The following is a 26,160-nucleotide window of genomic DNA, read 5'->3' as shown; positions in this document are numbered from 1 at the left end:
AGGACGTCATGCATTTCATCGGATGTTGGTACCATTGAGGTTTGACTATTTCCATATGCCTGTGAGGGTATTGTTGGTAGGTGAATGCTTGTTCCATCAACTACTGACTAATCCGTAAACTAATTGGCAAATTTATTACTTTGTAATATTCCATTTCATCAATAAACCGTTGTATTTGAGGTATGGAATGGAAATTGTATCAGATGCTAAATACATGACTTCAGAGGTAACCACCAGGCTTTTAAAGTGGTTGAATTGGATTTAAATATTCTAATTTCTTATTGGCATATAGCAGCTTGGCTATTCCAGTTATAGCCACTGTTTAATTTGCAAGTAGCACAATTTCGAACGCTGATGACGTCATTATGGTTGTTTGGCATTCCGATAGGCCCTCCAACGTTTGACTGTTGGCGTGATTCATCTAGGTTCTGGCTTGTTTCTTACAATTGTGATGCTAATATACTGCTTAGATATGGATACTACAGAATAATTGGTCATTTTGTTTATGTGGATACTATAGGATAATCGGTGAAGTTTCTCACATAATGTCAATATTATTACAGTTCAAAATGTCCCAATCGAAAGTCCATGCTTTTTAACCCAGGAGATTGTAATACCATTGTTTGCATAATCATATATGCCTTATGAAGATTTAGGGAAATATTCCGTAAATGGGAAAATAAAACCAAATATTTTGTTGTCGGAATGAATATTTGGCCCAGTAAGAACTAAATTGTCATTTTTCTTACAACGACGACGAGTTTTCACTTGCATTTGTCGGCTCATCGTTACATTGTTGAAGCAAAAATACTGTTTAGGACTTGACAATAGGTTGTGCTTGGTAAAGACCTTCCTGGAAATATGTACAAGTTAGTGGTGCATTGTGTTTTCTTGTAAATATGATCCACGTCCGAATACAACGTGGCGTACTCACATATGTAACCGACTAATTGCACCACGTGCATGTGGATTGCGGTAGTAGAGCTAACTTACCTTATGTTTCCCGTCCGTGATTTCCGCTACGTACAACTATATATACTGCATTGATGCCGTATCAGGAAGATGTATTCTTCACGATACAAATCTTTCAGTTGTAATTATATCTAAATAATTAAAGATGTTCCTCTTCCATTTTATCATTATTTGTACGATCGATAAAGGTATTTGTTACGTTAGATAATTTAGTATTAGTCCTAAATATATTTTAAGCTAGTGCAATTTCATACTGTTACGTGCAAATGCTCTAAAAATAAGTAGAAAAAACTAGTGAAGACAACAAGTTTTCTCACATTTAACAAATAATTTATTTCCCAAGAAACAAAGTGAAAATGAAAAAGGAACTTACGGTGTTGCGAATTAAATCCCAAAATAATCCAAGAATTAAAGACATAAATCCAAAAATAGAAAGTCTTGAATAAAAGTTAGTTCAAGTCATGAAGATATGTAAACTTGAAGGCGATGACGTGTCTGTTATAGCCTGCGAATCGCTAATGTTTCGACAGTCTCTTGTTGAATCACAGAAATATTATTCCAGGTTTTAATTCAATATAAATTCTAATAAATGTCTTTATCCAAGAATTTTGTCACAGCACTTTTGGATTTCCAGAGAAAATAATTACTTGAATTCAATAATTTGAAAAAATAAAATTCACCCCAATCTGGCCACGTTATAACATAATTTAAGGTGCTAGATGTTAAAGCACGACTGGTAAAATCATCATAGTGACAAGATAATATAATTTTCTTATTGACCTCAGGTCAAAATTAGCATTTTCTAAAAACAAAAATTACCTAATAGAAAATAACCTTCTAGAATTATCTAATGAACCTTGTTTATTTACAACACAATAGCCTATAAAATTCACATATGAATCTCCAAAACTCTGACCCTGATCAAAATATTTGCTCCTTACCTGAATAATAATCCTGATAATAAGCTCATACACATAGAGAATAGTGAAGCTATTATTAGTTGTTTACACATAAAAATATTTTAAAAAATGAAAAAGACAATCTGGTCAAGTAGAAATGAAGTCAGCTTTGGAACAAAGTCGGGTCAGCATAAAATGTTACATTACAACAGCATGTGATGAAAAAGAAATTTTAAAACTAACAAACAATCAATTAAATTAAATATACATGACAATATGACACGATGATATCAGATTTAATAGTATGTTTTAGGCTGCAGTGGCATTTTATCTGAATTGATAAGTTATGTTGAATTACATATGTTGTGTATAATAAAAATAATGACAATCATTATAACGTTTATAATTATATGTGATTAATCTTGTAGACAGAAACATGAAGGATTTTATTGTCGTTTAATTCCATATAGTCATTCTAAAAGTCCAATGGTGTTGATGTTTGACAAGTGTTTTTCTTGCATACGCAAACTTAACCTGTACAGACATGTTTGTACTAAAGCACATTAGAGTTTATGCTTGCGTAAATTTCTGGCTGACTTCCGCTTTTATTTGGAGACAGTTGTTTTGGCCCATCTCAGTGTTTGAGGGGTTGACTTCTGATGTTTCAACCTGTGTTTGTTCAGAACTAAAGTTCTCTCTGTGTCCTTCGTTAGATGGAGAAATACTGTAGTATATGCAGGGCTGACGGGGGTGGGGAACCGGGGATATATCCCTCGGGCCCGGGCACGTAAGGGGAGCCAGGGCCGAACAACCCCTTTCAATTTTATAAAAGAAAACATTGGTTTGAACAAGAACTAGGATAGGCCCGGACGTTTCTTACCCCAGGGTTTGTGGTCGCTCTCTACGGCCCTAACTATATGGACTCAGTACTTGTTTATACACTACTGTAGTGAATTAAGGTACAACAAAACTGCATCTGAAGAGTGTATTTCCACAAATTCACGTTCGCTATATGAGTAATATAGTGTGTCGAGTTTATATCCGTTGTTGAACTGTGCTTTTTCATATATTATATGTTTTATGAATATTAACATTTCACAGACGTGTGTCTATTTTTGATAATTTCTCGCTTCATAAATTCATTTCGTCAACAGAGACTATCAGCTTATGAAAATAGTATTTGATATCGGTCAAATCGAATATGATTTTAATATTATGGTATGTCAACACCAAATTAGTATAACCTATGCTTGTTTTATACAAATAAAAAATGTCTAGTTCACTTGCCAATGTGTAGAAAACCATTTTTTTCCCCCAGTTCTGCATGCCAATAAAATAACAGTATTCAGTGCATGTGTAGAGAGACTGGAGTGACTATTTGTTTAATCTGAATCAAGTACTAGATCAAAGTTTCTTTAGCTACATGTTGCATGAATTGTATATGTTAGAGAATCCCAAACCCACTGGTCTGTCCTTTTGATAGAAATACATGTTACTACAAAATGTGCATGGAGTCTTTTTGTGTTAAAATATTCAAGAAATTTTAATTAAGAGGTGTGTAAAGGAAGTGAAGTAGTTATGGCTTTGTCAAATTAAATATTACATCCATATTAGCTATATATAGTCAATTTAGTTCAAGATCATGCTGTGGCTTAAAATGTAACGAATTGTTATCAAAAATCTTAAAACCATTATGGATGTCACCTTCACGATCTCTTCTTGTTTGAGTGTGATAATGACTGAAGACTTAGATCGTCTAAAAATGGAGGCGAGTCCCAGTAAATGACAAAAAAATGTTTTAAAGAAATTTGAGAAGATGGTATTTTTAATATATTAAACGATGCTTTTGATCTGGGATGTTTGATTGAAATGTGAGACAACAGTGTTTTTAACTGGAAATATTTTAAGTGAACTTGAGAGACGATGGTGAAATCTGCAATATCTTAAGTGAATTTGAGATAAAGGTGGGTTCAATCAGGAATATTTTAAATAAGCTCGAGAGACAATGGCATTTGTTTTAAATCTTTATTATCTTAAATGGATAGAGAAAAAATTCTGTCTTTGATCTGAAATATTTTAATGATTTGAGAGACAATGGTGTTTTTAATCTGGATTATCTCACACGAGTTTGAGAGACAATTATGTTTAAATGTTGAATATTTTAAATTAGTTTCAGAGACAATGGTCTCTTAAGATCTGAAATATTTTAAGTGAGTTTCAGAGGTAATCGTGTTTTTAATCGAAACATTTTAAATCAGTTTGAGGGACAATTGTGTTTTTAATCCGCTTATCTTAAGCGACCTTAAGATAATGGTGTTTGAAATTTTGAATCATTTAAATGGATTTAACAGACAACGGTGCTTTTGATCTGGAATATTTTAAAAGCATTTGAATGACAATGGTGTATTAAATCTGAAATATTTTGATAATTTGAGAGACAATGGTGTTTCTAGATTATCTAAATCTAGATTATTTTATCTGGGTTTGAGAGATAATGGTTATTATAAATGAGGTTTATCTTATCTGGGTTTTGAGAGATAATGGTGTTTTAAATCTGGATTATCTTATCTGGGTTTGAGAGATAATGGTGTTTTAATGTTTAATATTTTGAGAGACAATGTTCTTTTAAACCTGAAATATTTTCAATCAGTTTGAGAAACAATGCTCCTTTAATCTGGAATAAAGTAAATAAGTTCGACAGAAAATTGTATTATAAATATGAAATATTCTAAACAAGTTTGACAGACAATGGTGTTTGGAATGTGGAATATTTCATTCAAAATTTTTCTCTTTGTTGATGTGAAAGAATAATGAGGTGGTCGGATACAATCGTAACTCCTTTTTCTGGGGTAGGTTATAAAAACAGCTTTATTGAAAAAAAATGTAATTGTAAGTAAAAGTGCATACATCACTCAATTTGTCAATACCATTTATATGAAATGTATCTAATTTATGTATTATAATGCACAAATCAAGGATGAATAAGTTATTTTTTTTAACAAGCAGATGATTCTAAGATGGAAATGTTTTAGTTTTGCAAGTGTCGGTAAAACGTTAGCAGCAACAGCAGTACCAAATAAAATCTAGTTTTGCAGGACAACATTCCGATTGTCAAAGTGAATGACACAAACACCCTCTCTCTCTCTCTCTCTGTCTCGTGTAATCTGACCAAAATATTAATAGTGTCATTCTCAAGAAACTGATAACAATCATAAAGGAGACCTTAAGTCCTAATATTTCTCTGCCGGTGGTGGTGGTGGATAGGCCGGGACGGTGCCTCCCTGAGGCATATAATTATACTGGGAATATCCTGGTGGGGGAAAACCACCGGGATATCCATAACTGACGGGTCCGTAGGGGACAGGGATGGTTGATGGTCCTTGAGTAACTGCCGTGCTATTCACTGAAATGGAAAAAAAAAGTGTTAGGTCCGTTGTACAAAGTTATCACTGTTAGGATAGCAGATCATACTAGTTAATGTGTAGCTATTGTGATAGATATTATTCGCAATGAAGGACATAGACCAAAAGTATATTATGAATTCGCCATTCCAACTATATATTTATCTATATATCAGTCTGTCTGTCTAGGTAGAACATCCTTGTTCTCGGGTATGTGAGAATTAAACTTCTGCCACGAACAGAAGAGTTACACTCTTCTAATTCCATTTCTTCCTGGATTTCAATTACAATGTCGTCTGCTATCTATTTGATCTCTTTTCCATATTGTTGTTATATGAAATACTCCGAGTTTTCCAATACAGTGTACTCATACTGCTGAAACTGTAGCAATTATAACCAGCATATTTAATGGCTCTAAAATATTGTGTTCTATTAATGATATTCTTTAGTCATGATTTGATAATTTTAGATCATATCATCAAATCCAAGCGTCACTGACTGAATCCGCTCACTTATGAGTTTGGAAAGTTTTTTGGTCGACACCAGATGTTTTTTATGGACTTAATATTCTCAGTTATAGACTGCATATCTTTCTGACTGATACCAGATGGTTTTACGTATTTCACATCATTCCATATCTGATACAATCCAGATGAGCTGATACCATACATTTATTGGACTTCTTTTTCAGGAATGAAAACATACAGGCGATGTATGATTTGTAAGGTCTGTATGTTTTCTTGGCATTTATGTACCTTGCATGCTTTCAAAGGATACTGTTGCGATATTTACTGCCTGTAAATCTACGACCCCTTCCCTAGGTTACCAATCTGTGATCGGAGATTAGGGCAGTTTTCAATTTCAGCCAATACAATATCAAAGTCAGACATATTTATCGCTTTATTTTCAATACCCATTGAGTAGAGCTTTGTAACTGTATTGAGATTGATTTGTGCCGGCGCGAGAAGTTCTGAATAGATTCGTATTTGCAAATAATCAGATAATTTTACCAGCGCACCATGCACACCGTTACTGATGATAACAATTCTGATTGGTGTGTCTATAATATTTAATGGAGTCAAGATTACTGCAACACTATATGTCCAAAGGTCTTTGTCGCAGCGATTCCGCCCATAAAATACTTTGTATTTTACAAGTAGCGTGGTTCACTTGGCGAATTCATCTCGAAGATGTGGTTCCCCTTCGATTCTTTCTTTGCGGAGGTACGTTTGAGGATTTATCTTTGTTTTTTTTATAAATAATACCATTAAGAAGACTAATTGCTCATTAGGTTGACCTTGTTCAGGTGCTGTTAGTTTTCAAACTTCAAACTGTTCTTTACTTGTTTAACCGTGAAACAATCACAGTAAATTTCTACAGGATGGATAATTAAATCTCTGGCAATTGCGCATTCCTGAGTCATTTAGAAATACACATATGTTTTATGCATCTAATGATCGGCTGAATCAGAGAGCGCTTGTACGGACAAGAGGGTCGTTGTTAAATTAAGTCGATGTTGTTCTCTTCTTAGTCAATGTTGGTTTAACATATTAGCCGGGAAATGTAACATTGTAACCGGTGTGAATTCAGCGTTGAATTTCACGTCATGGTTGTTGAAAAGTCTTTAGCTAATTTTACGTTAAAAACACACCATCGGAAAATTCCGCAGTCTTATTAACGCGGTCAGAATCCATCACTGATATGTAGTGCTAAATCTAATCTAAGACACAAACGGCAAACACGGCTAAACATCATTGATGATATTCGTTGAATACTTCAAAATGATATATATATATATATATATATATATATATATATATATATATATATATATATATATATATATATATATATATATATATATATATTCAATTTCATTTTTATGTATAACCAACCAAAGCTTCCACGTTTCCTCGATTGACAAATATGAGTAAGAGTCAATTCTGCAATATTATCATCAGAACTACGATTAAATGAATAGGTAACCCAGAACTCTTAGCATGTAAATGAAAGATCTCGTACTTGATGTTAAGCGGTTGGTGACAAAACATGCGCACGCATTCCTCCTATAGTAAATCAACGTGAAAGCTACGCCATTTAGAACTACTATTCCATGACTTATTAAATACATAGTCATAGTCCCGTTTAATGGTAATCATGCATAGTCTTTGAATAATAACTATAAGTGTCTCAAATATTTACAGCACTGTCCCATGAAATAATGTGAATACTTTGCACATTAAAGATTTTCAGTTTGGCTGATTCATGTATAAAACCAAGAAGTGTACCATTTTGCTTTGAGATAATAATAGGCACGTCAAAATAATATATTTTTCACTCAAGTCTTTTCATCCCTTTGAGAATTAAAAGGCACTCGGGAAAACAGATATAAGGATGTATTAAACAGAATTTAATACATCCTCATACAAAAGTCAGTCCCTCTATTCTACAAAGTAACTTAGAGTATGTTCTAAATATGCAGGCAAATATCGACATGTCTGCAAGCACATAACGAATAGCGACGGCTGTACTGATAGCTGATGTCTGGACTCATGTTCTACGGGTTTGTCTGTACTACAATTACAATATTTGCATTTGGAGCTTTACTATTGTGTAAACGTTGTCTATAATACAATTCCAGAATTAATGATCGGTTTGTTTACCACGTGGACATTGACACAAATGCGTGTTCTTGCTGATGCATTCGCGTATGGATTTGACATACGGCTTTGTGTATGTGTGTTGTCACGTCGATGGACAATCTCAGCGACGTGTATACTAAGTAATCATGATAAACAACAGCGATCAATAGTAGCGGTTTTGTGGGTTACTGATTTATGTCAAAGACTTCTACTCCACGTGACTATTCTCTTGCATGGGTGCCAAATGCTAATATTCACGTGTTACAATCGTATGCTCGCGCTTGAGTTTGCATGTGTGCGCATGTGACATGAGGACAATGTCATCAGGGTAGAAGACTTTTACCTCGGTCAGGAACTAAAATCTAAGATTATCATATGACTGAGTTACTAAACTATATCGCAATTTCATTGAATAAAACAATATTTTTCCCTTTGATAAGAATCTTCTATATGTTTTATGAAATTTACGAATTTTATTGAATAATTTCAATCACTGACTGACCAAAGCGCAAGAACGATATAAATTATTTTACTGGCTGCATACATGTTCTTTGAAATGAGTACTCCTATAAAGTCCCTATATATTAGTGATTGTTTAAAGAGATCTCTTTGTAGAAATCATATATCGTCCCACACTTTACCCTGTCAATTTTCCTTGATTTTAGTGTTGACATAACAGGGAGACCTATTATTATTACGATATCTTCATTCCCGTAAATAACATTATAAACCTGTTATAATTTGCAATGTAAATATTTTCTTTCAACAACTGTGTTGAGAAATTTCAAATAGTTGTAAAATTGATATGCATTATTTACTTAAAAGTAAAGTCACTAAGTTTATGCGAATGCATGTACGTTATGCTAGTACAAATATACGACAGACATATTACGTGTAGGCATTGTCTAACGCTATCATAGTGATGCTGGATTCAAAGATTTATACAAAAAACTGCAAATATACGACAGACATATTACGTGTAGGCACTGTCTAACGCAATCATAGTGATGTTGGATTCAAGTATTATACAAAAAATGCAAAAAATACGACAGAGATATTATGTGTAGTCATTGTTTAACGCTGTCATAGCGATACTAGATTCAAAGTATTATACAAAAATTGCAAATATACGACAGACTTTTTATGTATAGTCATTGTCTAACGCAATCATAGTAATGCTGGAGTCAAAGTATTGTCCGAAATATGCCAGCGTTTCTTCTTATTTATACTTTTTATTATCTTCGCTTCGCAAAGGTCGTCGATACACTTTGTTTGACACACACTGTTGGCATACAATATGTATACTACGACCGCTCCGGTGGCTTAGTGGTTAGAGCGTCCGCCCCGGCCGAGTTCTGCCAAAGGCTTATGGCACTGGCAGCTGTCTCGCTAGGTTCTCAGCAGTAAGAGGTTAGTGTTAAGCTGGTCAGCCTGTTGTTATAATAATAAGACTAGGTGGGACATCATGCTACATATCTGCGGCATGATGCCCCAGTGCTAGACATCACCATAAACTGCCACACTACAGACATCGTAGCCATATGACTGAAAAATTGTTAAAGCTACGTTAAAAATCCTATTCACACAAACAAACACACACACACACACTATTGGTAATAATAATAATGACTGTAACAACAACATCCTGATTATAAATAACCCTGTTTGCCATATGTGTAAACAGGATTTCATTCACAAGTTTCCAAAAAATTAAGTTGAACTTTCTGAATGTTGATTCAGATTTCATCTAAGGAAAAGATCCATCGTCAGCTGTTTTACTTTCATTCAGTGGTACCCAATCAGAACATGTAATACACCGCTGTATGTACAATAACTCTTTAACGTGATTTAGACAGTGTCGGAGGAGTTGTATTCTAGCATCCATCTGCAATACTAATTGGTGACTGGTTCTTTGATGCGATTATTCTATGTAAAGTATTTATAGGTGTGTGTGTGTGTGTGCTATTTGGATTTTTAACGTAAGTCTAACAATGTTTCAGTCATATCGCTACTATGTCTACAGTGTGACAGTTTATAGTGATGTCTAGCACTGGTACATCATGCCACAGACATGTAGCAAGATATCCCACCCAGTCACTTATATTCTGACACCAGGCCGACCAGTCCTAACACTAACTTCTTAATGCTGAGCGCCAAGCAAGGTAGCTGTTGCTACTATGGTTTTAAGTCTTTGATATGACTCGACAGAAGGTTCGAAACCACGGCATCTCGCGGACCCTCTAACCACTAGGTCACCGGAGCGGTATTATTTATAGGGAAAGGAGATGTGGTGTGTGTGTGTGTGTGTGTGTGTGTGTGTGTGTGTGTGTGTTTGCTGTAAATGTGACGAGAGCTGGTCTGTAGATATTTACAACGTCGGTAGGAAGTGAACAGCCAGGTTTGGTAGTTGTTGGAAAAGAACAACGTAACGAATGTTTTTCAATGTAGATTATGAATAACGTATACGGAGAAAAAATAATGTAAAGTGGTGCGACAGATATTGAACTAAAATACTTAAAGCAATTATACTATAGCAGTAAGAGAATTATGTTTAGTAGTCATCTTACTCTATATATCACATGACTGAACTGGATAAGCAATGACAGTCGTGGTTTTCAAGCAGATGAAAACAAGTGAATAATTGTACTTGAGAAGTAGGTATGCGGACGTACTTCCTTATGTGTTCTTAGTAAATGGGCATTACGACCATTAATGTTCTTCAGTTGACAACAATCGTTGTCTTGATGCCCATTGTATGCGTCAAAAGTGTGTTACAACAATTTAAGCGTCGGCAAGAGCAACAGTTTCATTTACTTATTTATCACATTCCATTTTTTAGGTTGTTTTCCGTTGCACTCCAGTCAGAAGGCGTACTGGACTACAATACATATGCCAGATCTTTAATGTGGTTTTGAAAATATGGAAGGAATGTTCTCCTTCATTGATGCTAATTAGCGATTCGCCATTTGCTGTAGAGATATATCAAATTCAAGAGTGTTTCTCTACTTGGGAAAGAGGTTCAGGTTTTCACGTCTCCAAATAAAAGAGTTGTTGATCCTTTACGTCAAAACTTTTGCAAATCGTTTCAATTCGTTCTTATTCGTTTTCAGAAGTAACCAAGGATTATTTGCCCTCTAAAGAATTGTTTCGTGATAAAAATCGCTGAAGGTATCAATCTTGCTGCACTACACCTGATAGGTGCAACCGACGATGGAGCAACGATACGAGATTGTGTATTAACCTATGATCGAAGCTGGTGCCTTGAAAAAAAGAGTGACCTTTGGTGACAATGACGTTATTGCACATCAACAAACCGTGTCCTTCAGAACAAAGAATTTCTAGGACATATTGTTAATTTACCGTTTAGTGCTAGGACAGTTAATCTTTTGTCCTAAGTCTGCAAGGCAGAGAACTGCTAGAAGTATAACCGTGATACCGTCGAATGTCTAAGTAACCCTAAAACGTACATGGTATTAATGCGCCACCAGTGACCTTGTAAGCAATCTACAAAGTATGGATCTGTGGATGTTCTGAATGAATAACTATTGCTTCCTCCTGTCATTGTAATATTTTCAATCAAGAGTAGTAAATAATCAATAACTATTTATGTGTGATTTATGTTTTAGTTCATTATCTGTGGAGATAAACGAATATTTCAAAAGCTGTAATTTTTTTCTTGTAAGTGCTATTTTTAAAATGATCATTGTTTTATTTTTTATTGTGACTTGTACTGTGAATAACCAATTGAAACACAACGGTATTATTTCAAAGACCTCCTTAACTTGTAGTAAATGTATTATGGTAAAAGAGAGCATCCTCACACCCATCATCAAAAAGTAGACATTTAGAAACAGCAGCAAGAGGTATAGAATTCCTTCCTGTGACTCTGAATGTCTGCCTGTGACAACATTAATGAACAATAAAGCAGGATACGTTTATCTGGCCGAAAATCATATAATCCATGCAAACGCAAATAGTAGAATCTAAATATAAATCAAGAGTATTTATATGATATTCTAACAATTTTGAAACTAAATAATTGTATGATGAAATTCTATATAAAGGCTGGATATCTAATTATTAATAATCGGTATTAATTGCTCTATGTTGGATGCCAAAGTATTAAGTTCGGTATTAATTTCTAAACGTTGGATCTACAAGTATTATGTTCGGTATTAATTGCTAAAGATTGGATCTACAAGTATTACGTTAGGTATTAATTGCATTAGTCGAGTGTTATCCATAATTAAATCTTGAACATGAAAAAGGAAGATAATTTGTCCCGCTACAAAAAAAAAAATGTTTTTATAAATCTGTTGCAGAATATTTTCTCTCACGATATCTAATATACTGATTTATCTCACGATATCTAATATACTGATTTATCTCACTGTATCTAATATACTGATTTCAATGCAGCACAGAATTGATTCGACTGCTATTTGATTTCAATGCAGCATACTGTTGTTCTAACTTCGATTTTATTTCAGTCCAGTTCAATATTGTTCTTTCTACTATCCTTTTTCCATTTATCACTAGTAATTACTTAATTATTCGATTACTTACCAACAAACGTCTGTGTGGTAGGGTTCGGCGGTTGGATCACGGCACCTGTACGTCTTTTTGCATTGTTTGCTACAACACAACATAATACGATGAAGCCAATGATGATAGCAAGCCCAACTAGACTCCCAATCACTGCCCCCGCTGTGATACCGGAAACATCGCTAGAACGAAAAGACGTATTGGTAGGAATTATTTTCGGAACATACTGGTTTTTACTGGCAAAAATAGGGGCCCCGAGTGGCCGAGTTGTCTAAAGCGTTCACTGTTAAGGATCACTGCCATCTCACCTCTGTCTGCGTGGGTTCGAGTCTCGGGCTCGACCAATGTGGGTACGTGAGAAAACTTGCCAGCCAGTATAATACCGGTTCTTTCCCGGTTTTTTCCGGGTTCTTCCTCCGCCATTAATACTGGCCGCCATGAATAGCGTATCGTGTGCTGAAAAATGGCGTTAAAACCCTACAGCAACAACAACTGACACAAACAGACGTAATGAGTGCCTGTTTCACTTAATAGTGAAAGGTATATTTCTTCAATACACTATATACAGTGATTTACGAGATTCGTTCTTCTTGTTACCTTAGCTGTACCCACTGTCAGAGGGGGAAAAAACATTTTGCATGACGTTCTGCGGGGGGATGAGTGGATGAGCACGGTTGTTTTATCTCTTTATTAGGAGTATTGGGGTTGGTCGTAGTTTCATTTTCTAGTGCTTCATGTTTTACTAAATTGATACTAACATGTAGTCAACTAGTGCTTGATTTTGTACTATATGTACTGAACAGGTATATGCCAATGTTTTGTCATATTGGATTAAAGATAGAAGTAAAAAAATTACTCAAAAGATAGAAGTAAAAAAATTACTCATTCTCAACTTTCCCATAAAATAACTATTTGATCTCTCCAGTGCAAATCCTGGCCTGGTTGAAACCAAATAACTGCCTTACCTGATGACAAAATTAAAATCAATCTCTAAAATCAATAAATGAATCAATAAATAAATAAATAAATAAATAAATAAATCTATATTTGTTACTTACGCACAACAAACGTCCTCTTCGTTGCTGTATTTACTGTCACAACACCCATATTCACAGTATGTTGAGTAGTAGCTACCATAATAGGAACTGTAGCCGTACTGGCAATATTCGGCAGCCTCCACCGGTGTGGCTGAAAAGGAACCATCGATCACTGAATATATATATATATATATATATATATATATATATATATATATATATATATATATATATACACTATATCAGTGATATACCACAATATGTATAAATTTTTCATTTAAAGGAAACGAGGCTCGCCCGAGTTTCCTTTTAATGAACAATTTATACAACGAGTTGTATATCATTTATACAGTGTATTTACTATGCTAATATTTTATTTATACCACGTTGAAGTTTTCATTTTATATGGGAGATAAAACTGACGGCCATAAACAGTGCACTTTAGGGGAGTGAACTCTTTACAACCTCTCGTATGTATGTTTGTACGCTCAAAGTAGAAGTTCTGTAGTGATTTATAATTTCCTGTACACTTCATTCATATTAATTCCTATATGTTTCCTTTAGCAATATTAAATGAAACGAAAACACTAGGCTGATAGTTAACATTCAATTTTTTTTTAAATAATGTGCATGCAAACATTAAATTTGCAGCATTTGTTGTCATGAACAGTTTTGTAACAGGGTGGCCATTTGCATTTATAGCAGCAGTACGATTTGAGCCAGAAACATCAAAATAATGAAAGAACAAGAGGTAATTAAGCAATTTAACCTTAACCACATTTCATTGATATCGTTTATGTCCTTATTTCGCTATACCTACTGACCGTCAGTATCACTTCCAATAATTCTCCTACGTTTCTGCTGTGTGGGCATTGTTTGAGAATTCGCCTGTTGAAAGAAGTTGACCCAGTCACAGGGGTTCGTATCGTTGCTTAAAATTGACCTGTCGTACTTGTACTATATAATAACTAGTAGTTATTATATATTACATGTATAACAGGTCAACTGTAAGCAACGCTACGAGCCCATGTGGACCCAGTTAGCGATCTCGTTCACGTTTTGCGGAAGGTTCTTAACAAACATATTTTGTACGACGATGTTTGATCCGTAGAATGGGTTGCTGATAATCTGATTCTTTTGAATATTACACATTTGGGAACTTTATATAATACAGTCTGTTGCTGTGCAGTTGGATATTTCTTTGTTGTTGGAGTGGGGTGGGGGGGGGGGGGGGTGGCAGCATCGTTACTTGGGTGGCCGGTCTTCCTCCGGTATTTGGAGTACGTCTGTTGTTATTTGTCACTAATGTTTGAGTAGCTGTTTATAGACTGTACATTTTTGTGGCACGAATTTTGCATGACATCAGTTGAGGGAATGTTTTTATCTCTTAACTTCTGAATTAGGTACTTTCGGCTGCTAGTGTTTGTTAATTTCTTTCTTTCTGTAATAGATCCCTTTTCTTTCATTTTTCTCACGATGCATTCAAGTTTGTTAATTCCAACGACTTTCTTTCCTAAACCAGTTTGGGTTTGTCGCTGAGATTGGCATAGTGTTGGGCGCAATATAGAAAGAATCTTTACGTTGACAAAGGTCTGCTGGTCTTAGCCCAGCATACCGTTTGTAGATAGCAAGTTTGGATCTCTCTCTTTGTTGTTTTTATTTTCATACATCTTAAGATTAATAGCCCTGATGCCCTTGACATTGTCTCCTGTTCTTGTTTGTGTCTGCCTTTCATTGAGTTCAGGATAATCGAGGCCATTCACATCTTTCTTTGGTGTCTTTTTTAAGGTGTTTGCATTCTGCGTACTTTCTATAAATTTCTGTTTATCAGGCTCATGGTGTACAAATATGTCTTCCCTAACACATTGATCATTTTCATTTACAACTGTCTCAGCCATGTCTCTTTGAAACTCTCCAATTAACTCACAGTTTAGTAGATTAAATGTTGCTTCATAATCTTGCTCCTTATCTGATGTCATTGTTTTATATTTTCCACAGAGTTGCAGTGTTTGATTTTTGACAGAGGGAGAGACTGGAAACAGCAGTGTTGACAGAGATGAGAGCAGACGACACAAGGTGGAGCTCAGTAATATTTCTGGATTGAGTATGGTTGTTGGTTTTTGTTTTTGTTTTTTTGTTCAGTTTAGTGGTAATTAGTTTTAGAATCCAAAGGGAACTTACGACCTTATTAGAAGTTCGATAAAATCGAAAGTGTACGGACGGCTTTTTTGGAAGTTCGAGATAGAGTTATTTAGACATCGATGGGAGGCCCTTTGGGCGACTTTATTACAGTTATTTCCGATTAGTATTTGTTGATCTAGTGGAACTAATTTAGTGATCATTGTCATCTTACCAACAAGACGGCTTTTACAATCATTGGCAAAAATGAATGTAACCTTAAAAAGAAAAACATGATTTAAGGAGCATCACACTTTCATTGGATATATTTAAGTCCCCTCCCCCCAGTCACTGCAGACACGAACTGTTTTTTTTTTAACATGTCGATTCGTGAAAAAGAATTTCACGTACATGGTAATTAGGCAATTGTCGGCTCAGGAGCGTTTGATCCGGAAACTACGGCGATTACCTATCATTGCAAAGTTGATCTATTTCAACACCTTCTGTTAATGTTGTTCCCGAGGTTTTGTACAATCTCTATGCATGATCAACATATAACCTTTTTTTTAAAAAATGGGAATTACTGAAAAACATGTTTACCTACTGAAAGTTAAAGGTATATCCACCCATTAAATTCTAATGAATTGATATTGACCTTTCCTTTATTCGACAGAGTACATATTGCCAGGATAGCTGCACTAGAAATGTAAAATATACGAGACATTGAAATTTTTTTGGCAGTTTAGTAGACCTTTTAATTGTCCCCATAATATGTTGACCTTTGGGTCGGGGAACCATCCACAGGTCACCTTAAATCTAATATAGTCTAGGAACATTAACTATATATATATATATATATATATATATATATATATATATATATATATATATATATATATATATATCTGCAAGAGCACGTGCTCACATTCGTATAGTGCACAATCTCTTTTAAGACAATTACAAATATACAGAGTCGAGGTTGACATACTGTACACTATACTATGATGCTATTACACATCACTCTTAGTTACTGGTGGAATAATGATTCCCATTGTTCCCAAATCAACACAAATACTTATTTCCTTTCAAATGTGACTGCAATATATTTTCCCAGATTATAGCGGTCTTTGAGGAAAAAAACTTTAAAATTATCTAATCTAGGCTTATCCCCTTTCTTTTTACATATACCTACGTAGTATTTGAGTAAATGGAAGCAAAAATAAAAAGGTTGTTCATATATTCCATCTGGATTTGTATCTTCCAATATACAACAGTTGTTGCACTTGGTACAGTATCTATATTCACTTTATTCTGAATCCAGCTTGATTATCACATTATATTCCCAAACGAAATGCATTATTTTTCTGTGTAACTTTAATAAAAACTGTATTATCATTACAGGACCAATTTATTTTATACAGAAAAGAATTTTTTAGTAAAGTCATAAGAGTGAATCGAAATTAAAACCATTGTAATTTTGAGTTTCCTTTTAATTTAAAAACGTTAGGCTATATGTCAAGTTTTTTATCCATATACAGGTTGAAAATATTATTCAATTTCTGTTCACTAGTCGGTTTAACATCCTTTTCTAAATGTAAATTGTAATAGTCTGTGCATCCGTTATTGTTATAAGATACGGTTTCTAAATGGAAAGGGATAAATGGTCATACCAGTGACGTTTTATCTAACTTTTTACAAAACAACTTTACACACTGAATTATCTCTTGAAATTCAATACAGTTGGTCTTGAGACCATATATAGCTTTAAAGCTATCAGAATCAATCATAGTTCCCTGATCTGTAAGCATATCACTAATATTGATTACATTATATTCAAACCAGTTCCTATAGAAAATTGGTACCTTGTTCACACTTATAAGGGAGTTCATCCATACCCTTGTTTTCATTACATATTCGCCTGTCCCGGGTATATTTTGTTCTAGCAACAGCTTCCAATGCAATAAACCATCACACCAAAAAGCATTATTTGTCTTTTTAGGTAAGGTCATCACATTTTTTATCTCCTAGTAGGAACAGGTGTCTAATCTCGCGTATTTCATATTCGAATAAATTGAGCGATTTTAGTTAGGTAGAATAACTCTACGAATCCATGTTGTTTTCAAAGCTAATTTAAATTTATCAATATCTGTCATCACCAAGCCACCTTTAGAAAAAGTTTGAATCATTACTTCTGTTTTAACTTTGCTCACTTTTGATTTCCATATAAAAGTGAAAATTAATTCATTGAAGTTTCTGATAAAATTTTGCGATATATTTGGCAATGAGATGAACAAATGGTTAAGCTTTGGAATAATTAAAGTTTTCATAAATGTTATTTTACTAATTGGTGTTAAGAATCGCTTTTCCAAATGTTTTAAACGAGTTTTAATCATTTCTGTTTTATCTTCAAAATTCATTTTTACCATTGCGTCAAAATCCACCGAAAACGTTATGCCCAAAAATGTAAATTCATCTAACCACTTTGACTTTAGACAGTCATGAAATGTTTCTGCTCTGTACTTCTTGCTTCCTATCCAAACTACTTTTGTTTTGGCAATGTTAAAATTCAGTCCTGAAATCATTGCAAAGAAGCTCCATACTTATAGAGGATTCTTAGAGTTCATAAGAGCTATAAAGACCTAAAATAGTGTCATCTTTAAACTGTGATAGTAAAGATTCTTTTTTTTTTGGACTTGATACCTTTCTTATTATTCTTTAATAAAATAGACAATATTTCTGCACATAATAGGAAGAGATATGGTGATACTGGATCACCCTGTAAACAACGTATGGACAGTGTGAAAAATTCTGAAAGGAAGCCATTTTGTAAAACTACCGATGAGATATTGCAATAAAACCTTTTAGCCCAGCGCCTTCTTCTTGGTCAAAAATTAAGAAGTAAGAACATTGTGAAATTTTTTCCATGAAATAGAATCAAATGTGTTTTCAAAATCAATTTTAATAATACACCCGGACTTTGTAACTCTCCTGTAATGTTGATAATATCATATACAATCCTTGTATTTTCATCAATGTATCTTCCTTTTACAAACCAGTTTGATCCTTAGATATTATTTAATTCAGTACTGACTTAATTCGTTTGGCAATACATCATGATGCTTGTTTGTATACAGCATTAAGCAGAGAACGTGGACAGCAGTTCCTCGGGTGCTGCTTAGGTTTGTCCTCTTGGGGTGTACAAGTTATAATACCTTGTCTCAAAATAGTTGAAAATGATTCAGTTTTATATGCTTTATTAATTGTTCCCACTACAAATTTCCCAATGTCAATTCAAGAGAATTTTCAGCTGTGAAATCAACTGATCTCGGGCTTTTGCTATTTTTCATACTTTTAAAAGCATCAAATACTTCCATTTGCTCTTGGTTAAGTCTAGGAATGTAATAGTTTTTAGAAGGTCCTCTAGGTCTATGTTCTCTGCCTCTTTTCCTCATTAATCAGGATAATATAATACTCTTTTGCTTCCATTAGAATATCAAATTGATCAGTAATAATTGCATTTTAACCTGTAAATATTTTTTAAAATTATTTTATTAACATATCCTCTGTATTCTAGGTGGCAAAATTATTTGCTTGGTTCCTCAACATCTTTTATCTATTCTACTCTTGATCTAATAATACTTCAATGAAGCTTATGTTTTTTCAGACTTTCAAGCTCTTTCTTATTAGACGTATGAGTTTATTTACATTTGTAAGTTTATATTTAAACCACGCTTGTTTAAAGGGTGGGTTCCATGCTACAGGTTTACCTCTCCCCTCCAACCCCACCGCACATACCACTATGAACGGAACAGTGCCCTTAGTTGTACTTGTTGCTGTTGTACTTCTCCTGGGGTTTTAGCCAGTTTTCATGTTATGATATGTTATACATGACATAACATGCCCCAGTGTTGGTAAATTGGTCATATTCAGGCAGTCGAGACCATGTTCTTCCCCAATTCCCTTTCCTGAGTCGAACGGAAATGTAGCCGCCAAAATATTCATTGAAAACAAAACATTCCAGAAGACGGGGTTAAAAAGTTTTCCGCCGTTCGCATCCAATCGTTGAAGAGAATATTGCAAAATAATTTCATGGGCTGATTTGGACCAATCATACTCACATAAAGTGATATGTTAACATGTGATATTATCAAAAATATGGAACTGCATACACTTTAGGCAAAGTGTACCGATTACACTGGTCTGCATTTTTTTTTTATAGAAATAGTCTACTTCAAAGATAAAATGTACATTTTATTATGGATTTTGATGTGCTGGATGCAAATATAGCAATTAAAACACCTGATTGGTTATTGTTTCCAAGATATTTAAGTTTTTACATTCTACGTTTGTGTATATTGTGTAGATGGTAGAGTTTTAATCATAAATTGTAAACCTATGGCTTTTCATGTGTTTGTGGCTGCTTTACATGACAATATTTCACCTGTCCTGTGTTACAGAATATGTGGGGCCCATCTCTTGTCCTTGTCTCCAATTTTGTAGCCAAAAATAACGGTGATAGGTTTTTTTAACCATAGTGGTTATACTGCGCTTTTGTGATTCAAAAGTGAAATCACCACGAATATAGCAGAGGTTATCAGTATTGTTCACACATTTACAGGGCATCTCTGCTAACTTTGGATAGCAGAAATGTGTCCCTTTGCAAAATCAAACACTGACAAATAAGAGAACACGAGGCACTGTGATTTCTAGAGCTGATAGAGGGCAATTAGTTCAGCACAGTGAGGTAAGCTTATTTATGATTGCATCATCCATGGCTTCTAAGACTAACATGATACAATTCATATCATGTATGACGCAATACCAGTTTTACATTGCATCATTCATTGTTTTGCCTAAAAAGCAAGTACTGTCCCAACTCGGTCATATATTTACTGATAGATCCAGTCAAAGATGATTGTAGCAATTTCTGGTTTAAATTGAGATCCCTTTCATTTATAACTTACTTATCCTCCGCCATTCCCATGTCAAGGGCCCTATATACTGACCCAGTTTCATATCTTTAAAACTAGAGTCAATCAACAATTTTAAGTATCATTTTCGTTCTCAGTGATCCAGAATGTTGACTCCATTTATTTAGGAAGCGTGTTGGCTATTGACCAGTGTTATGTGATAATGTAATTTTATTCTTGCACGCAATTTGTTTATTTCATCAGTATAGCTTTTATCAAACAGTAAACTGTTATTAAATTTCTACAGACCTTTACCTCTTATGAAATTATTTGAATTTAAATACAGTGTTATCATGGAGTGTTCAGACCTATAACTTGGTTCAAATGTCGCTTTACCTACATTTGTCAGAATAGATCCTGACACAAGAAAGGAATCCAGTCTTGCTTGTTTTAGAGGACTTTTTCCTGTCCATGTATATCTCTTTAATCCTGCATTTACTACCCTAAATGAATCCACAAGACCAAAAGTTTATTTTATATTTAATAATGCATTTTGTAACATTAGGATTGTTTACATTTCTATAATTATATGAATCTAATTATGGATCTTGAGCCAAATTTAAGTCCCCACATATAATAACATACTCATTTTCCTATTCATTTATAATATCATTTATATTATTGTAAAATTCTGGGTGATCATTATTTGGCCCATTGACATTAATTAAAGTGAATTAATTGTCACCTTTATATGGAAATCAAAATCTTACTTCTTTCACCAATTAGAATATCTAATGTAATCAAATTACCATCAGTGTCCTTTTTGCATTCTTTTATATCATACTCAAAGTTGTTATTCAATAGAATTCAAACTCCTCGAGAGTTGGATCCGTAACAATTTACAATACATCCATAACCCCATTGTGCGCTGATATATGAAACCTTATCCACTGTAAAATGTTATATTGTAGGCAATATATATTACACTATTTTTTCTAAGATAATCAAAAACATCCTTACATTTTTAAAATTCTCTAAGTCACCAACAGTTGGCAGATAGTATTTTCATTTTTGAGTTATCGGTTTCACTATCAACGTATAAAGTCATCATGCTGGAAATGCTCCATGTTTTGTGATCAATATAGAAAGTGGTAGAAAATACAACATATAGATTAAGAAACATTTCATACTGATTATGAACGACATCTGTGATTTGATATATGCCAGGAAAATGTCTACCTAGCACTGACTCTAGACCGGAACAGACTACAGTAAACACACACACACACACACACACACACACACACTTAAGTAAACCTAGAGAAGTGCAATGATCTGCCATGACCATTTGGGAGCTGAGAATCACACTAAATATACTGAGGAGTACCTAGAGTGACATTAAAGCAATCAAATACTTAGTAATACTATTCATATTATGGAGTACGTAGACTGACAGTAAGGCAATTAAACATTTAGTAATACTACCCATATTATGTGGTAGGTACAGTGACATTGTAGTTCATTTTCAAGCACTAAAGATTCCATCATCCTTTCTTGCATTTCTGTCATCCCATCTTTTATTTGATGCTTCGGTTATCTTTTTAACTCTATTTTCATTTTGGCAAACATTTGATACACAATGCCTGACACTATCCCACTTAATTCCTCTTTTGTAAACAATAAGTTGATGTCTTCCTTTGTCACGGTCGATTTCGGGGTTAATTTAATATCTTGCAAATCTCTCTGGATTTGGTAAACAACACTCAGTTCCTCTGTGTCCATAATTAAGACCCCTGAGTCTTGTTTGGCACTGGATTCTGAGTTATTGCTTGACCTGGTTTGGGATTTTGAACTTACTTTGCCCTTGCTGACTTGAGTAGAGGGTGGTCTGAACTGTTTTCTTATTACTCATGGTGCTAATATTAGAATAGCAAGTACTTTAGGTTTTTGTCATGAAAGTTTGGCAGTTAGCCTACATATAACCTAAATACATGAATGTCTCTACAGCAGGCACCCACATACAATAGCGATTCGTCTCAGGTAGTCACTGTAGGTCCTAACACGTCATAGAAATAATGCCAAAACATTTCCGTAGAATATAAAAATAAGGCTTTCCTTCTAAACAGTATCGTGCACCGGAATTCTGAGTACATACATCCTATGACGAAACGTTCAAACACTAATATTTCTAACCTGAATCACTCCATTACATTTGTAACTTAAAGAAAAACACCACCAATTGAGAGAAATTTACATTAGATACTAGCTCTGGCAGCCATCTTGAATCGTATCAAACCAGCTATATTTGATATTCCATGATCTCTCAACATCCTCCTGGTATACCACTGGTCGGTCTGCTTAAGTATTCTTACACTTTGTATTAAATGGCTTTTAGCATGTTTTACATGTTCCTCAAACGATATGTACATTCTCTAGGATTTGTGTCCCTACTCACCATCAAACAATCTTTTTATTAAACCTATGGCATAGAACACGAAGCTGGCATCCTGAAAACACATGCCAAAGCTTTACGTTAAAGAAGTGTATGTAGTATTCGGTAACAAGCGGATATTTCCGTATACATTAATCGGAATCAAAATCAATTTGACACAGAATTATGCTTAGCTAATGGATTGCAGTATGTAGTATTCGGTAACAAGCGGATATTTCCGTATACATTAATGGGAATCAAAATCAATTTGACACAGAACTATGCTTAGCTAATGGATTGCAGTATGTAGTATTCAGTAACAAGCGGATATTTCCGTATACATTAATGGGAATCAAAATCAATTTGACACAGAATTATGCTTAGCTAATGGATTGCAGTATGTAGTATTCGGTAACAAGCGGATATTTCCGTATACATTAATGGGAATCAAAATCAATTTGACACAGAATTATGCTTAGCTAATGGATTGCAGTATGTAGTATTCGGTAACAAGCGGATATTTCCGTATACATTAATGGGAATCAAAATCAATTTGACACAGAATTATGCTTAGCTAATGGATTGCAGTATGTAGTATTCGGTAACAAGCGGATATTTCCGTATACATTAATGGGAATTCAAAATCAATTTGACACAGAATTATGCTTAGCTAATGGATTGCAGTATGTAGTATTCGGTAACAAGCGGATATTTCCGTATACACTAATGGGAATCAAAATCAATTTGACACAGAACTATGCTTAGCTAATGGATTGCAGTATGTAGTATTCAGTAACAAGCGGATATTTCCGTATACACTAATGGGAATTCAAAATCAATTTGACACAGAACTATGCTTAGCTAATGGATTGCAGTATGTAGTATTCAGTAACAAGCGGATATTTCCGTATACATTAATGGGAATCAAAATCAATTTGACACAGAATTATGCTTAGCTAATGGATTGCAGTATGTAGTATTCAGTAACAAGCGGATATTTCCGTATACATTAATGGGAATCAAAATCAATTTGACACAGAATTATGCTTAGCTAATGGATTGCAGTATGTAGTATTCGGTAACAAGCGGATATTTCCGTATACATTAATGGGAATCAAAATCAATTTGACACAGAATTATGCTTAGCTAATGGATTGCAGTATGTAGTATTCAGTAACAAGCGGATATTTCCGTATACACTAATGGGAATTCAAAATCAATTTGACACAGAACTATGCTTAGCTAATGGATTGCAGTATGTAGTATTCAGTAACAAGCGGATATTTCCGTATACGTTAATGGGAATCAAAATCAATTTGACACAGAATTATGCTTAGCTAATGGATTGCAGTATGTAGTATTCGGTAACAAGCGGATATTTCCGTATACACTAATGGGAATCAAAATCAATTTGACACAGAATTATGCTTAGCTAATGGATTGCAGTATGTAGTATTCGGTAACAAGCGGATATTTCCGTATACATTAATGGGAATTCAAAATCAATTTGACACAGAATTATGGTTAGCTAATGGATTGCAGTATGTAGTATTCGGTAACAAGCGGATATTTCCGTATACATTAATCGGAATCAAAATCAATTTGACACAGAATTATGCTTAGCTAATGGATTGCAGTATGTATTATTCAGTAACAAGCGGATATTTCCGTATACATTAATGGGAATCAAAATCAATTTGACACAGAATTATACTTAGCTAATGGATTGCAGTATGTAGTATTCAGTAACAAGCGGATATTTCCGTATACATTAATGGGAATCAAAATCAATTTGACACAGAAAGGTATGTGCTTTCTAACGTGGTGCCTAAATTCCAAAAATGAAGTGACATGGTCGTAAATGGATGAAAACAAACTAAAATTAACAAACAAATGCACAAACTTGGACAAAACAAAAATTAAAAGGACTAAATTTAAACTGAAAATAGTAGCATGGAAAATTATATTTTGTAGTCCAAAGTTGTTAAAGTATATTATAATAGACAGAATATGCGGACATGGGTAGGGGTAAACTGATCCTGTTCACTTAATAATGCTATCTTAGATTAAAGAAATTTGAACTCACACATATATATATATATATATATATATATATATATATATATATATATATATATATATATATATATATATATAAAGTGACCTATCTTCCTTCATTACTTTATTGTGTTTGTCTACTGTGTTTATTTGATGCACATATCAACATGTATTTGGTATCTTTATTTATTGTCCTTCTGTTCTGTTTTCCTCATTATTCAAGATCGGAATTAATTTTGATTGCACTTCATCTACATATCTGTTTTATAATGGTGGTTTTGCATCATCGACAGCTCTGAATCTTCCACAAGGTCATTCATAAATTTAAAGAGGAAAATAGGTGTCCTTATATAATGTAAATGCCTTTGTACAAAATTAAGATACACACACAAACACGCACATACATTTAATACCTACCTTCAAGAAAAAGCGTACAAACTATAATAAAGTAAAACTCCAACATTTTCAATGTTATCTGAGAATAAATACAATCAACACGACGTTTCCACTCCCTCGCTCTCCAATAACATCATCCAATTTACCTGAAAGAAATAAACTCCTGTCTGAACACAGGTTTACATAGACAATACAATTTACGCTATGACAACCTATGACCGTCACAGTCGAGCGCATATCGATATGTACGTTTTCCTGACGTGCGATTCAATTAAACTTTGTAAAGACTACCGTCCTGCGCACTTGAATCATAAATGTAAAATCAATATTCTTTGTTCGTACTGGTTTTGTAATCGTTTAACTTACATCAATACCATATATGTCTTACCCAAAATGAAATACGATGCGCACAATTACTTGTAACCCGGTTTAAGAAGTTATACATTTTGCTTGACATATAGAACACTGCTTCCATGTGGATGTTATATTTTTCCGATAATATTTTCTAACTGACGTTGCAAAACATTCTTGAATATTGTAGACCAGTTGTTACCAACCTGTAGGTAGCGGATCGCCCCACTCACCATGGAGAGGGGCGCGGGGTTATTCCATGGGGTCTGCGAATTTACACAATTTTCACATAGCTTCGGCGCCAAAGAGTACAATGACAGCTCCGGTGGTCTAGTGGTTCCATGTCTTTCATGCGAGTTCCATGGTCGTTAACACGCTCTACCCATTTTTTTAACATTAT

At 34.2% G+C, this 26,160-nt stretch overlaps 1 protein-coding gene and 1 long non-coding RNA gene across 3 annotated transcripts in view; one reads left to right on the top strand and one right to left on the bottom strand.

Annotated features, from left to right (window-relative positions):
• The window catches only part of LOC149788572 (uncharacterized), a 78,623-nt gene that overhangs the window by 34,363 nt on the left and 18,100 nt on the right, over positions 1–26,160 (top strand). The window contains exon 2 of one of the 2 annotated variants that reach the window (XR_016424170.1): positions 15,495–15,572. This is a non-coding gene — a long non-coding RNA (uncharacterized LOC149788572). Of the gene's footprint in view, positions 1–15,494; positions 15,601–26,160 lie in introns of both variants that reach the window. The other variant, XR_016424169.1, reaches the window with a different exon arrangement.
• On the bottom strand, positions 1,281–25,597 carry LOC149788573 (uncharacterized). The gene is made up of 4 exons (XM_089974617.1): positions 25,431–25,597; positions 13,518–13,647; positions 12,481–12,641; positions 1,281–5,274 (listed from the first exon to the last, which is right to left on the bottom strand). The coding sequence occupies exons 1-4, from the start codon at positions 25,474–25,476 to the stop codon at positions 5,102–5,104; spliced, it is 510 nt and encodes a 169-aa protein (XP_089830743.1). The 5' UTR covers positions 25,477–25,597; the 3' UTR covers positions 1,281–5,101.

This window comes from Sinohyriopsis cumingii, chromosome 11 (genome assembly GCF_028554795.1).
Source record: "Sinohyriopsis cumingii isolate HCF-2022 chromosome 11, ASM2855479v2, whole genome shotgun sequence".
NCBI classification, from domain to species: domain Eukaryota; kingdom Metazoa; phylum Mollusca; class Bivalvia; order Unionida; family Unionidae; genus Sinohyriopsis; species Sinohyriopsis cumingii.
Note: the sequence above shows the minus strand (reverse complement) of the source record. Positions and strands in the feature narration are given on the sequence as shown.